Source organism: Drosophila albomicans, unplaced genomic scaffold (genome assembly GCF_009650485.2).
Source record: "Drosophila albomicans strain 15112-1751.03 unplaced genomic scaffold, ASM965048v2 utg000387l_pilon, whole genome shotgun sequence".
NCBI classification, from domain to species: domain Eukaryota; kingdom Metazoa; phylum Arthropoda; class Insecta; order Diptera; family Drosophilidae; genus Drosophila; species Drosophila albomicans.
The window spans coordinates 12,801-28,100 of NW_026263661.1; the positions used below are offsets into that span (position 1 = coordinate 12,801).

At 39.7% G+C, this 15,300-nt stretch overlaps 1 protein-coding gene across 1 annotated transcript; it reads left to right on the top strand.

Moving 5' to 3' along the window:
• The first annotated feature begins 946 nt into the window (after positions 1-946).
• On the top strand, positions 947-2,289 carry LOC117577461 (uncharacterized). The gene is made up of 2 exons (XM_034262347.2): positions 947-1,763; positions 1,819-2,289. The coding sequence occupies exons 1-2, from the start codon at positions 978-980 to the stop codon at positions 1,828-1,830; spliced, it is 798 nt and encodes a 265-aa protein (XP_034118238.1). The 5' UTR covers positions 947-977; the 3' UTR covers positions 1,831-2,289.
• Positions 2,290-15,300: the final 13,011 nt, after the last annotated feature.

The following is a 15,300-nucleotide window of genomic DNA, read 5'->3' on the forward strand; positions in this document are numbered from 1 at the left end:
AACGCTCTCTCAGCTATCCGAACTCTCTCTCTCGATATTGGCTCTCTGCATCGATTCTCTCAATATGTCACATTCTATGTTATACAGAATTGAGTTACGCTGTTCAGTCTTGATGAAGCAGTGAAATAAATCGGACGTTTGAACTGCATCGAGATTGTTTTATTGTGTGCGCGGGACTACCACAATTTTCAGAAGTGGGATCGACAAATCAAAAAAAAAAAAAAAAAAAAAAATGAACACGCCTACATTCGAGAAGTACACCACGGCACAACTGAAGAAGTGGCTGACGGCGCTGGGTTTGCCCACGACAGGCAGTAAGGCAGAGTTGATATCGCGATTGCTCGATGCCTCGCCGGAGATGTTTGAGGAGATGCAATCGGGAAGCGACGATTTTTTAAGCGTTGCAAGTGTTCTGCCTGGCCAGGAAAGTAGATCGTCCAACAACAATGAGCGCTATGAGCAGAATCAAAATGATCGCGAAGGTTCTAGCCCAGGAGAGAGTGTCCACCAGGAATTGCTAGACACGATTCAGAAGCTACAGGAAGAATTACGATTGAGCAAAGAGGAATTGCAAAATGCTCAGAATAACACAGTTGCGCATCAATTGTCTATAAGTACAACAGAAATAGACAACAACAACGGCGCCACACAGTTTGTGCGCACAGCTGCACAGCAGTCGGCGCCAGTAGTCGCGAATCTCAGCGACGGCAACAACAAGAACAACGGTAACGGGATCGACACATACAACAACGGCGCCACACAGTTTGTGCGCGCAGCTGCACAGCAGTCGGCGCCAGTAGTCGCGAATTTCGGCGACGGCAACAACAAGAACAACGGTAACGGGATCGAAACATACAACAACGACGCCACACACGTGCCTCGATTTGTGCACAGCTGCGCAACGGTCGGCGTCAGAAATCGCAAAGTTAGGCGACAACAACGACAACAACAAAAACAGCGATTCTGTATATCAAGCTATGGGCAACACTAAAAACGTAACGGGCAGTGCTAGAGAAGAAAAAAATGAGCTAAACGAAATAAGAAGTGGATCAGCTGTCTCGCTCGCACTCGCAAAGGAGGTTACGCTGGAGTTCGAAGGGAAGTCATGTGCGCGCATTTGGGTAAGCCAACTCAAAAGCGTTGCAGCCATGTGCAAGCTTGATGAGGAGTCGCTTCGTATGCTATTAGCCATAAAATTAAAAGGAAATGCTCAGCACTGGCTCCATGCAAACCCGACTCGCTTGCGTGAGCCTTTCCAAACACTGTGCGACCAATTGATATTAGCATTCGGCACTGGAGCTTCGAAGGCGGAGCTACGACGAAAGTTTGAGCAGCGTAAATGGCAACAAAATGAGCGTTTTACAGTGTATTTCGAGGAAAAGATCGTTTTAGCGCAATCGATCAAATTGGACAACGATGAGCTCTTGGAACAGATCATCGAAGGAATACCGTCGCTGAACTTACGTAACCAAGCGCGTATTCAGAGATTCGGAGATCCAGAACAAATGTTACAAGCCTTTGCGCACATATGTCTTCCGAAGTACGATGGAATGGGAGGCACCAAGACGACGGAGGAGGATAACAACAGGCGATGCCACAACTGTAATTCCAGAGGTCATCTTGCCAAGGAGTGCCGCAAGCCGAAGAGGGAGCCGGGATCATGCTATGCGTGCGGAGAGATGGGTCATTTCATAGCGGAATGCAAGAAGAAGAAGAAGGGTGTTGGTGTACTCAACGTAAACACCGGGCTCAACAACAATTATGTAAGACATTTTAATATTTATTTTTCAAGCCAACCTAATTTGTTTATTACTGCAGAATGCCTCATAGACTCAGGAAGCCCTATTTCATTTCTGAAGAAATCATCATTTCCATTGAATATACCACTGGATAAACCGGTCAATAATCTCTATGTTGGAATCAATAAAAGCAAATTAAATACATTTGGAATAGTATCTTGTTTTGTAACGAAAAGAAAAATAAAATTTAATTTTGATTTACTAATAGTCGACGATGAGTCTATGAGTTATGAAGCAGTGTTAGGTAGGGACTTCATGCATACATGCGGCATAAATTTCAATTTAGAGGCCCTAAAAGATTTCGATGCCATAAAAAAGAAAGATAACGCAAAGTTTTCCGAACAATCACATATGGTTAGTCAACGGAAAACAGAAACCTCTACCCACACTGTAAGATATGAGTCTAGTCTACAGCCACTGTTAAAAGCAGAAACTGTTAACTGTCCGGTGTTAAGCAGCGAAACTTTTAGGGGACAGACTGCGACTGTTAAGCAACAACTGTTAGAGACACACCCTGTTAACGATAACAGATTGTACGATGAATCACAGCTGTTAGGAAATGTTTATGATAAATCACAACGTGTTAGGAGATAATTATGCCAAATCACAACTGTTAAGAGACAATGATAGTGAATCACAACTGTTAAATGATATTGACGCCAAATCACAGCAGTTAGACGATCAATTTATTGAGGACGATAATTCAAATGAAAAAGCTGTTATGAAATTATTAGCTGAAGCAGAAATCGTAAAAAGGCATCCAGGAGTCTCTACGGATAAGAAAATAGTTAAGAGCGAAAAAGACTTTTCAACAGAAAACAGGCAAAATATAATTAGACAACAAGATTGCGATAAACTGCACATAAAACAATGTGATGGGCCGGAATTGGTAGATAGTTTTGACAAAGACATGTTCAATATTCAGATTGTAGAAGATCAAGAACAAGTTTATAATTATGGAGAAGATATAGATTTTAAGACACGTTGTCAATTTGTAAAGATGTTCGAGGACACATATGTAAAAACTAAAAGGCCAGATGTTCCAATAATTAGGTGCGAAATGAAAATATATTTAAGCGATGATAAGCCTTTCAGTTGTTCGCCCAGACGATTGTCATACACTGAAAAAGAAAAACTTCTCAAGATGTTAGATGAGTATATAGAAAATGATATAATAAGACCGAGTGACTCACAGTTTGCCTCGCCAATTGTATTAGTTAAAAAGAAGACAGGAGATTTACGTTTATGTATAGATTTTCGGAAACTAAACAAAGTACTAATAAAGGACAACTATCCACTACCTTTAATTGATGACTTGCTAGACAAATTAGTAAACAAAGCAATCTTCACAAAGTTAGATTTAAAAAATGGTTACTTCCATGTTTACGTGGAAGAAACGTCAATCAAATACACATCATTTGTCACTCCGTTAGGACAATTTGAATATAAAAGGATGCCCATGGGGATTAAAAACGCTTCAGCAGTGTTTCAACGTTTTATGAATAAAATTTTCGATGACCTAATCAGGCAAGATAAAGTAATAATATATATGGATGACATCATGATTGCGAGCAAAAATATGGAAGAGCATTTAGATACGTTGCAAGAAGTGGTACATAGGCTGGTTCAAAATAGGTTAGAATTAAGGATAGATAAATGCGAATTTTTAAGATCAAGCATAAAATATCTAGTATTTTTGATAACAAAGGAAGGTATTCAGGCGGATGAGAAAGGTATTGAAGCAGTAAAAAATTTCCCGATTCCAGACAAAGTTCATGTAAGTAATGTTGGTATGTAAATCTGCTCACGCAGATACTTTTACGTCGACCAATCGATATCTGCTCACACCGATATATCGATGTCCGTTCACACCGACTCATCGTCCTTTCCATCTTACATTCGGCCACCCTGATTCAGTCATCAGCCTCTGATGACCAGGCTTCTTCGTTGACCTCAGCATAACGCCATAGCTTCATGTTGTCGACGCTTGTAGCGGTATTAATAGGCCCTTCTGTGTTACCAACTTTACGCACCTCATATCGCCCGCTACGCTTTATTTTCGTGACCTCATATGGTCCCAGATATTCGCTAGCTAGCTTCCTACCAGCCACGAACTGCGTACGGCGAATGGCAACGAGATCTCCAAGCTTATAGCCATGTTCGTTCTTCCTGTTTTTATCGAACGCTTTTTTGTAGTTATCCTGTGCATGCTGTATTTCATCTTTCGCTTCTTGCCGAGTCTTCCGTCGCTCCTCGTCGAAACTGTTGTACATTTCGTCATCTAGCATCTGTAGAATTCTGCAATCGGCATCATTTCTCATCTTAACGCCAAACATAAGCTCGAATGGTGAGCGCTTCGTCGACTTGTGTGTGGTACCATTGATGACTCGCTGCACCTTTGGTACAAACTTAAACCATTTGTCGGGCTTATCTGCAGACAGCTTTGAGATTATGGCCAAAATTGAGCGATTAACGCGTTCGACTTGGCCGTTTCCTCTTGGGACTCCGGTGGTGCTCCAAATGTGTTCGATTCCATTCTCCTTTACATACGACTCAAATGCAGCTGAAGTAAATGCCGATCCACGATCGCTAATGATTCGGCAAGGATCTCCGAAAACGTCGGACCAATTCCTCAGCTTCTGCAGAGCTTCCTCACTGCTCGTGGTTTTAGTTGGATACTACCAGACAAATTTTGTGAAGCCATCCACAATTGCAAAAATGTGTTTATACTGCTTGGTCGTTGCATCCATTACTCCCAGATGGTCAACATGTACGGTATACAACGGTTCCGCTCCTTTGTCGATCTTATAAAGAAATCCCTCCTTCTTGCCTAATTTTTTGTTGTATATGATGCATTTGACGCAGTTACTGATGACCTTGGATACCTTTCCCTCCAAATGTGGAATCCAATAGTTTTGTTGTATGGAATGCATAGTCTTCTGGGTACCGAAATGGCCAGCTTTGTGTGCTTCTGTTATGATCTCCTTTTCCATAACTTTTGGGACCACCAGCACATCCGTTCCTTCGACAGCTTTGTACAATAGGCATCCCTTAATTTTGAAGTCTTCATATGGGCGGCTGGACAAGATCTCCAAAATCGCTTTTACCATGGCATCACCTTCCTGTGCTTTCTTCAGTCTGGCAGAAATTTCAGTCGAAATAACCATTATTTGGGGTGGGTAGCGACTTAAACAATCGACGTGTTTCAATCGATTTCCAGGCCAATGTTCTACTTCGAAATCGAACTGCTCCATGTACACCACCCATTCTGCCACGTCGCGAGGCACATCCTGCTTCTTGCTTGAAGGCGGCGCAGTCGATAATCAACTTGAATGAAATACCCAACAGGTACTGGCGAAACTTTTAAAGCGCCAAATAAACGGCCTTTGCCTCCAATATATAACTGTGCTTTCTCGACTCGGCTTCTGTAGTCTTCTTACTCCAGTAGCAGACATGATACAGTTGATCATCGTACCACTGCAGCAATGTGGCACCAAACCCATCTTTCGAGGCATCTGTGTGGAGCTCTGTGCTGGCATCTCTATCATAGATTCTTAATACTGGCTCCGAGGTTAGTGCGTCTTTCAACCTTTCCAGCGACTGTAACTCAGCAGATCCCATTCGGAAACTCTCATCCTTCCGTAAAAGATCTGTTAACGGCTTTGCTATCTACGAATATCCTCGTATGAACTTCCGAAAAAAATCCAGTGAGACCCAAGAAAAACTGCAGGACTTTAATATTCTGTGGTGCTGGAAATTTTCCGATAGCTTTCGTCTTCTCTATTCCTGGCTTGATTTTCCCGTCTTCAATTATATGGCCGAGAAAATGGATTTTCGTCTGGAGAAAATGACACTTTTTCCATTTAATTTTCAGCCCAAACTCTGCTGACTTGCTTAACACGCGCTCCATTTTCCTCAGGCATTCGTCTGCTGTGACTGCATGTATGATTATGACATCCATATAAATTTCTAAAACATCTTCGTTTATCAGCTTTTGGAAAACGTGGTTGACAAATCGAATAAAAATCGCTGGCGAATTACGAAATCCAAATGGTGCTTGGTTGAACTCGAAAAGGCCTTCCTTCGTAATAAAAGCTGTGAACCTCTTGCTGTTTTCTTCCACCGACACGTGGAAAAACCCATTTTCCAAATCCATAACGGTGAAAAACTTGGCCTTCTGCAGTTTCTCCAACACGTCGTCAATCACCGGTACTGGGAAGCAGTCTTTGAGAACCATTTTGTTTAACTGGCGATAGTCGACACAAATGCGGTTGCTTCCATCCTTCTTTTTGACAACAACTAGGCGGCTAGCAAAATTAGATGTGGACTGTCGAATTACGCCTGTATCCAGCCACTCGTTGATTTGATGTTTTACCGCTTCAGCTTCGCTAACAGCAATTCGACTGGGTGCCTGCCGAAAGGGCACAATGTTGGCATCCGGCACGATCTTAGTTGAATTGGTCACTCAGCTGTTTTCTTCATCGCATTGAAATTGCCAATCATTGTTTCCACTGCTCTTTTATATTGCGGAGAGGTCTCAATATCATTGTTGGTTTCTAAAATATTGAGAATACTTAACTGATTTGATTCTACAGTTTCCTCCCCAGCAGGGGGAGAAAACTCGTAGCCGGCTGCTGTCATCTGCACTCGAAACTTTGCCACGAAGTCGTATCCCAGTAAAGCATCACAGGCGATGGCATCTTGCGGAACAACTAGGAACCTGTGTGTCAGCTGCATTTCGTCGATCTTCACCTCTGCATTGAATTGACCCAGAGGGCGAGTCATACCTCTTCCAAGACCTCGTAGTGTTGAAACGCTCTGCTGTAATTTGACGCCACTAATTTTATTGACCATTGCCTCTTTAATTATTGAGACGTCAGCTCCAGTATCCACTAGCGCCTCTACCACAACGTCAGCGATTCGCAGCTTTTTTAGTCGACGATCCTCGTAGACAACTTTCATGTTAGGTGCAGCCTTGCAGTTTCTTGACATGTGCCCGTTTTCGTTGCACCGAAAACACTTAACCTCACTCTGACAATCTTTTCGAAGGTGGTCGATTGCGCCACAGTTAAAACAAATGCTGCTTCTTCTCAGTTTTAGGCTGTGCGCTGTATTTCTTTTTGCTTGGCTAATTTTGTCGTTTCTCTTCTTTCTCATTCGTTTGGTTACTCTCATAGACTTCATACTTTTCTCTCAATTCTTTAAATGATGAACATCCGTACAAAGTGAATTTAAAGTCGCTTTTGAGATTCAAACCATCCACAACGTATTTTATCACTGATTGTATGTCTATAACTCCACGCGCAGCAATACATTTCATTTGCAGCAGGTAATCGTGAAAACTTTCGTCTTTGTGTTTCACACGCTCAGCTAATTTCTTATTAATTTCGGCGCTTGACACATTTCCCTTAGCAAATTCTTCAATCAACTTTGTTCGCAATGTATTATATTCGAACACTGCAGTTGACTCCAGAAATAGTGCCGCTGTACGAGTCATCTTGGCGCGCGCTTCGACATATTTCTGCTTATCACTGAGTCCGTATGCGTCTGCGTTCAAGTCAAAGTTTTGAAACCATGCCACCACTTGCATACTATTTCCATCAAACTCGGGTATAATTTTTGCAAAATTTTCCACTACCAGCTTTCTTTTTGTATTTCGTCAGCTCGGATTTTCAGCGTTAACAACTGTACTAGCTGCTGCAGCATTTCATTATTTTCGGTCATTATACTCATTTCTGCATGTGTGGTTTTGCTCTCTTTCTTCTCAGCTTTATTCTCCATCATCTTTACGCTTTTTCCAGCTTCTTTTGCTTCAGCTATCCTCTGGCGCGATCGCAGCGAGTATTGTTGTCTCGCTTGCACTACTTGGTTTGCTTTTGCTCTGTTTTTTTCGAATTTGTTCCACTCATATACACACAACAGCTCTAACGGTGCTTTTTCCAAGAATTTCACAACCGCTTGCAATTCACTTTTAGGCTTTTTAATTATGTTGTATTTTTGGACGAGCCTTTTAATACTGTTGTATTTTTGGACGAGCCTTTTAATTCTGTTGTATTTTTGGACGAGCCCCCAAATATAAGGCTAGTTGCCTTAGTTTTATTGTTATATAGTAAGTTTTAATATAAGTTTAAGTATAATATAAGTTTAAGCTAATTGATTATTGATAATTTTAACACTGCTGAGCACTACAACACGCACGGCTGTTCTGCTTTTCTGCTGATCACGGTTCTGCTCGTACTACTGCTGTTCTCGTACTGCTTGTTCCTTCTGTCGACTCCGATTTCTGCTCACGTCGGCTACTCGATAATTTTACGTCGACCAATCGATATCTGCTCACACCGATATATCGATGTCCGATCACACCGACTCATCGCCCTTTCCATCTTACATACATACACATATACATGTGTATATATGGGAGAGAGGGGGCAGCAGCGGTAGTAGGAATGAGGTGGCAAACGTATGATCGGCGCGCGACCGTTAAGAGAAGGATAGCAGTAGTAGCAAGCAGCAATGTATGTGTGTGTATGTATGTATACTAGAATGTATGTATATGTAAGCAAGCAAGCAACGGCGCCAACAATATTTTACTATTGGTGACAATTAACAAATTAACAAACAGCGATAGCGAAAATATATTTGTAACATATAATATAATATGATTTGGCCGGAATTGCGGCAGTAGAAAATTTTTTGGCCGACAATTGCGGCAGTTAATATTATTTAATTTTGATTTCTAGGTGAAGAGTTTTTATTTTGTTAGTCGACGGCACGACTTTCGTTGTCGATAGTAATATCGCCAACTCGCTATTTTGCTGTTTTTGTTTGTTGTTGTGTTGTTGTTGTTGTTGTTGCTGCTGCTGCTGCTGCACATATATAAAGCGCGAGGAAAACTTTTTTCCCGCTCAAATATTTAACAATTTTAATAAAATATGTATAATTCAAAGAAAACAAATATACTAATTGGGTATGTATATATGAGTAAGTAAGTAATGTTGGTATGTAAATACCAGAGAACGGAACGGGTATACAAGTTAACAGACAAAACATTTCGAAACCCAAACAACAAATCCCACAAGTCCAAAATGCAGACTCAGCGTCTGACCAACTTCCTGCACGAGTGCACCTGCAAACATTCCAAGAAGACCCAAGCCAAGTTGCCCAATACATCCGCCACATGCCGGTGCAAGCAATTCCAAGAATAAGAAGCATTGCACCCAATTCACCAACCAAAGCAGCGCTGTCAACGCCGCTGCTGAAACTCGCAGCTTTATATAGGGCTAGCTTTAGAATTAGTCTTTAGTCTTTAATTCAATTTCAATAAAGAACGGTTCCATCGGAATCGTAATGAAATATATTTTTGTTATTATTTTTAAATATAAATAATTAACTGGCGCCCGAGCAGGGACCGGAAAGTTCGCGTATCGATAGTGCAAAACCGTATCTAAGTGCGCCAAAGAACATTTTCGGTCAAATCGCGTTACGATAGAGCAAAACAGTTTCTAAGTGCGTGAAAGCGAATAGTGCATCGACAGAGCAAAACAGTTTCTAAGTGCGCGATTCAAACCAAGTTATTATCCCAATAAAGGCTCGTGATAATCAATCACTGGGAAATAACAATAAGCCAAAAGGACGTTAATTCGACCAAGTGCGACCAAAGCAATTAAATTTGCAAAACCTTCGCGACTATTAAATTAGTCAGTTGAAGGAACAGTTCAAACAATCTCGGCAATTAAGTTAGCCAACATAAACCTGTACCAAGCCATTAAGTTAGCTAGTGTAACAGGTGAGGTTGTGAGAACTGCATCGGTGGACCACATATTCTGCAAGATACGTTCTCAGAATACTCTCCAGGAGGTATGGATCACGGAGCCCCAGTAGCAGCTGCAAAAAGGAACAACCCCGTCCCATCAGGAAAGGTGGCCACATCATTGCTAATGTAAGCTAGATATAAGAAATTTTACAAAGAAAAGAAAACAAAAACGGAAATTAAAAACATAAAGCAAAGTGTAAAAATACAAGACTCCAAGGAGTCCATATAGAATATAGCAAATCGCAAGCAAATGAATAAAACTAAAAGCGAAAAGCAAAATTAAAAAAAAAAATATATAAGAAAAGAAACAAATCATTGCAAGGTAAACAAGACTCAAAAGAGTCCATAGTAAAAGAGTAAATAACATAAATAAGTGTAAAGCGATAAATCAAACAAAAAGATCACAACGGTGATATAACTTATTCCAACTTTGCGATTCCCAAGGGACCCTCCAATGTAGAAGGAAAAAACCATCCACTGGTTATAAACTTATAATATAAAAACAAAAAAAAAAAACCAAAAAAAAAAAAAAAGGAAAAATATAGCGTTTAAATTTCATCTTATCGCTTATGGCCAATCGTCATAACTTAATTCGACCCCCCATATTAGATCCTGAAGAAATAGAACAAGTGAACGAAGCACAAAGACAACGTTCAATTGAGAGACAAAACAATAGGCATTTAGAACATCAACAAAACAGACCCACCATGAACGAAGATAACAGAGCCGCTCTAACAGCCGCTATAAGCGAAATATTAGCCGAAACAATTGCCAATATTATTAAGACAACATACCAATCCTGTAGAAGATTTTCTAAGTCTCCCAGATCATGTTATTGCGCCAGAACATCAAAGAAATTTGACAGATCTTGACAGAGTACCCGACATAGCAAAAGGTTTGCGTGAGTTTAGTGGAAACCCCGAAGAATTTAGCTCATGGAAAAAAAGTGTAGAGCGTGTTTTACAAGCATATAACTCATACCAAGGTACGCCCAAATATCATAATATCTTGCACACCATCCGAGACAAGATAACGAAAAGTGCAGACCAAGCTTTAGAAGCATATAAGGTACCGCTTAACTGGGATGCCATGTGTAGATGTCTTTCGCTGCATTATGCAGATAAACGAGACATAGCAACCCTAGAATATGAAATGACTACATTAGTACAAGGTACGAATCAATCAGTGGAAGATTTCCATAAAGACGTATACAGACACTTGTCCCTAATTTTAAATAAAACGAGTAGCATGGATATTGACAGAAAACGGGGAAGCAATGTTGACAAAATTATACAGAGACAAAGCTCTAGACACTTTCATTCGAGGGCTACAAGGTGACTTGCCTCGGCTATTATGCATGAAAGAACCAGCAGACTTACCTACCGCACTACATCTCTGCTTAAAAATGGAAAATCAAACCTTTAGGTCGAAACATGCCACTTTTAAAGGACATCCGACACATTTTAGAAACAGTAATAGTAAACCCATACCAGCCCCACGGAATGTCATCCTCTCAAACAGACAACCACCACCAATCCCTTTCAGACAACAACAGCCACGACAATACTTACACTACGGACAACTACCACCAATTCTGGGTATCAACCAATTGCCAACCCACGGCAATACACTGTTGTCACAACCTCTCAACAGGTTGCACCACCTAGGCCAATGGCCCCGAAACCGCTACCGCGTCCAGAACCAATGGATGTGGATTCCAGCGTTCAAACGAAATTCGTCAACTACATGAACAGACCACGATTTGAAGCTGGGAAAAGACCCCCGGTCCTATACCAGACGGACAGAAACGACAGAGAAACTTTAACATACAGACAAACAACGACGAAATAACAGAACCTTCGACAGTAACTTACGATACCACAACTAATTATGAACAAGCAGTCGCTGAATACGAGATACACGCAGACGTAGAACAAACAATAGAAGAATACGTAGAACAAGTAGACCAATATGACAACAACTATGAAGATGACACTTGCGAATTTTATGACTACTCTGCACAAAATATTTTAGAGTAAAGAGTTCCTCTCTCCCATACTTTACTTGTAGATTGAGGAACGGCAAAATAATTAAAATTCTCATTGACACTGGATCTAATAGAAATTACATCAAGCCGAAATTTGTAGAAAACCCCACTCCAAATAAAAACCCTTTTCACGCCGTCTCGATAGGAGGCAATACACTGGTAACACACCACAAAAATGCCAACTTGTTCAATATAACAGATGTTGAGGTGAAATTTTTTCTTATTAAAAGACCTAGAAACTTTTGATGCTTTTTTAGGTAACGACACCTTAAAGGAATTAGGAGCAGAAATAAATCCAAGTAAAAACCTAATGATAATCAAAAACAAGATAAAAATCCCTTTAAAAGAACAAATCTTCAAAGCAGTAAATACAATAGTACTAAGAACAAGCCACCTGTCAGAAACACAGAAAACAAATCTAAACCAACTCTTAAAAAAATTTCCAAACCTCTTCGCCAATCCAAATCAAAAACTGACCTACACAACCAAGGTACAAAATCGCGCCCGCTATATTTCAGCGAGCTTTGGATGACATACTTCATGAACATATCGGTAAGATATGTTTCATTTACATAGACGATATCATCATATTTAGTAAAGATGATGAATCCCATTACAGGAACTTGGAGTTAATTTTTCGAACTTTACAAGATGCCAACATGAAATGTCAGTTAGATAAATGCAAGTTCATGAAGAATAAAGTCGAATTTCTAGGTTTTGTAATTTCCGATAAAGGCATCGAAACAAATCCAAATAAAGTCGCAGCGATAGCCAACTATCCCTGCCCTAAAACTCTAAAAGAGCTGAGATCTTTTCTTGCACTCTCCGGCTACTACCGAAGATTCATACAAAGTTATGCTAAGTTAGCAAAACCCCTTACGTCTCTTTTAAGGGGGGAAGATGGACACGTGTCCAAAAACAGGTCATCAAAAAAACCAATTACTCTTGACTCCGAAGCATTGAAGGCTTTTCAAAAACTACGAAGTTGTCTTATTTCAAAGGAAATAATTCTTCGCTATCCAGATTTTACTAAAGAATTTCACTTGACAACGGACGCGTCTAATTACGCAATAGGAGCAGTCCTATCGCAAGACAACCAACCAATTTCATTCCTATCGAGAACACTAGCAAAAGCAGAAGAAAACTATGCAGCTAACGAAAAAGAAATGCTGGCCATCATCTGGTCACTTAAAGCTCTCAAAAATTATTTATATGGGGAAAGCAAAAGTCAAAATATTCACCGACCACCAATCCCTAACACATTCCTTGAGCAGTTGGAACGGAAATGCTAGAATTAAAAGATGGAAATCCTACCTAGAAGAATATGACTACGAAATATTCTACAAACCAGGAAAGGAGAACGTCGTAGCTGACGCACTCTCGAGAATATCAACTGATCAAATCAATTCCATAGCCTCAACTCAGCATAGTGCAGAAAGCTCAAGTCACGAACTAATACCCAGTATGGAAGTCCCCATTAATGTTCTCAAGAACCAAATATTTCTTAACAAGCAGATAAATCCGACTACATATTCTCTATACCATTCCCCACGTTCCATCGACACGAAATATACAAAAAGGAATTTAACGACAAAGAATTAGTAGAAACTCTTAAAAAATACCTCAACCCTTCGGTTATAAATTGCATCCAAACAACTGAGGATATAATGGGGAAAATACAACTATTATATCCTAAATATTTCAAAAACGTCAAAACCCCGATTCTCTCAATCCATGACTGTAGACCTCACCAACGAATCTAGACAAGAGGAGGAAATCCTCAAAATCCACAATAGAGCACACCGCAGTGCCGAAGAAAATAAAATTCAATTAGCAGAAAAATTCTACTTCCCCAAAATGAAACAAAAAAAAAGCAACATAGTAAGGCAATGCAAAATTTGTAAGGAATCTAAATATGACCGACATCCCCTAATCCAGAAATAAAAAAAACTCCAATACCAGAATATCCCGGTCACATCATTCACATCGACATTTACTCAACCAAAGGCCATTTAGTTCTTACAAGCAATAGATAAATTCTCAAAACTAGCACAGGCACGCATAATCAATTCAAAAGCAATAGAAGACATTCGAACACCACTTAGGGACATTATTTTCTATTATGGAGTTCCTAAGTTCGTTGTAATAGATAATGAGAAATCTCTCAACTCAAGGTCCATAAAATTCATGCTTGAGGATCAGTTAAATATTACAATTTACACTGCGCCACCATATAAGAGTACAGTTAATGGACAAGTAGAAAGGTTCCATTCGACACTTTCCGAAGTAATGAGATGCTTACAGAAAGAAAACCACCACAGAACCTTCGAAGAACTTCTAGATAGAGCCGTATACGAATATAACTACTCTTTCCATTCCACAACCAAAAAAGCGACCATTAGAGGTATTCTTCGGAAGGAGAGTCACGACAAACCCAGACCAGTACGAACAGGCCAGACAAGACAATATTGACAAACTTAAGACAGCACAAAATAAAAATTTACAATTCCACAACAAAAGCAGAAACGAAATAATAACTTATGAGCCAGGACAAGAAATATATGTAAAAGTAAACACACGTTTAGGTTCAAAACTTTCCCCAAGATTTAAGAAAAAACTTGTTAAAGAAGATAAAAATACAAACATTTTAACAGAATCTGGAAGAATCGTACATAAAAGTAACATCAAATCATAATATTTGCAGGGTATTACTATGGACAATAACGGAAGCTACGATGGACATTACAAGCTACACGAACGCTCAGACAGTGACCAAAAAAACTAAAAACTAAAAGCGAAAAGCAAAATTAAAAAAAAAATATATAAGAAAAGAAACAAATCATTGCAAAGTAAACAAGACTCAAAAGAGTCCATAGTAAAAGAGTAAATAACATAAATAAGTGTAAAGCGATAAATCAAACAAAAAGATCACAACGGTGATATAACTTATTCCAACTTTGCGATTCCCAAGGGACCCTCCAAGGTAGAAGGAAAAAACCATCCACTGGTTATAAACTTATAATATAAAACAAAAAAAAAAACAAAAAAAAAAAAGGAATAATATAGCGTTTAAATTTCATCTTATCGCTTATGGCCAATCGTCATAACTTAATTCGACCCCCCATATTAGATCCTGAAGAAATAGAACAAGTGAACGAAGCACAAAGACAACGTTCAATTGAGAGACAAAACAATAGGCATTTAGAACATCAACAAAACAGACCCACCATGAACGAAGATAACAGAGCCGCTCTAACAGCCGCTATAAGCGAAATATTAGCCGAACAATTGCCAATATTATTAAGACAACATACCAATCCTGTAGAAGATTTTCTAAGTCTCCCAGATCATGTTATTGCGCCAGAACATCAAAGAAATTTGACAGATCTTGACAGAGTACCCGACATAGCAAAAGGTTTGCGTGAGTTTAGTGGAAACCCCGAAGAATTTAGCTCATGGAAAAAAAGTGTAGAGCGTGTTTTACAAGCATATAACTCATACCAAGGTACGCCCAAATATCATAATATCTTGCACACCATCCGAGACAAGATAACGAAAAGTGCAGACCAAGCTTTAGAAGCATATAAGGTACCGCTTAACTGGGATGCCATGTGTAGATGTCTTTCGCTGCATTATGCAGA

What these genes read in the sequence shown, in the direction of transcription:
- LOC117577461 (XM_034262347.2), top strand. Translation starts at nt 978, where the DNA reads ATGGGCAACACTAAAAACGTAACGGGCAGTGCTAGAGAAGAAAAAAAT.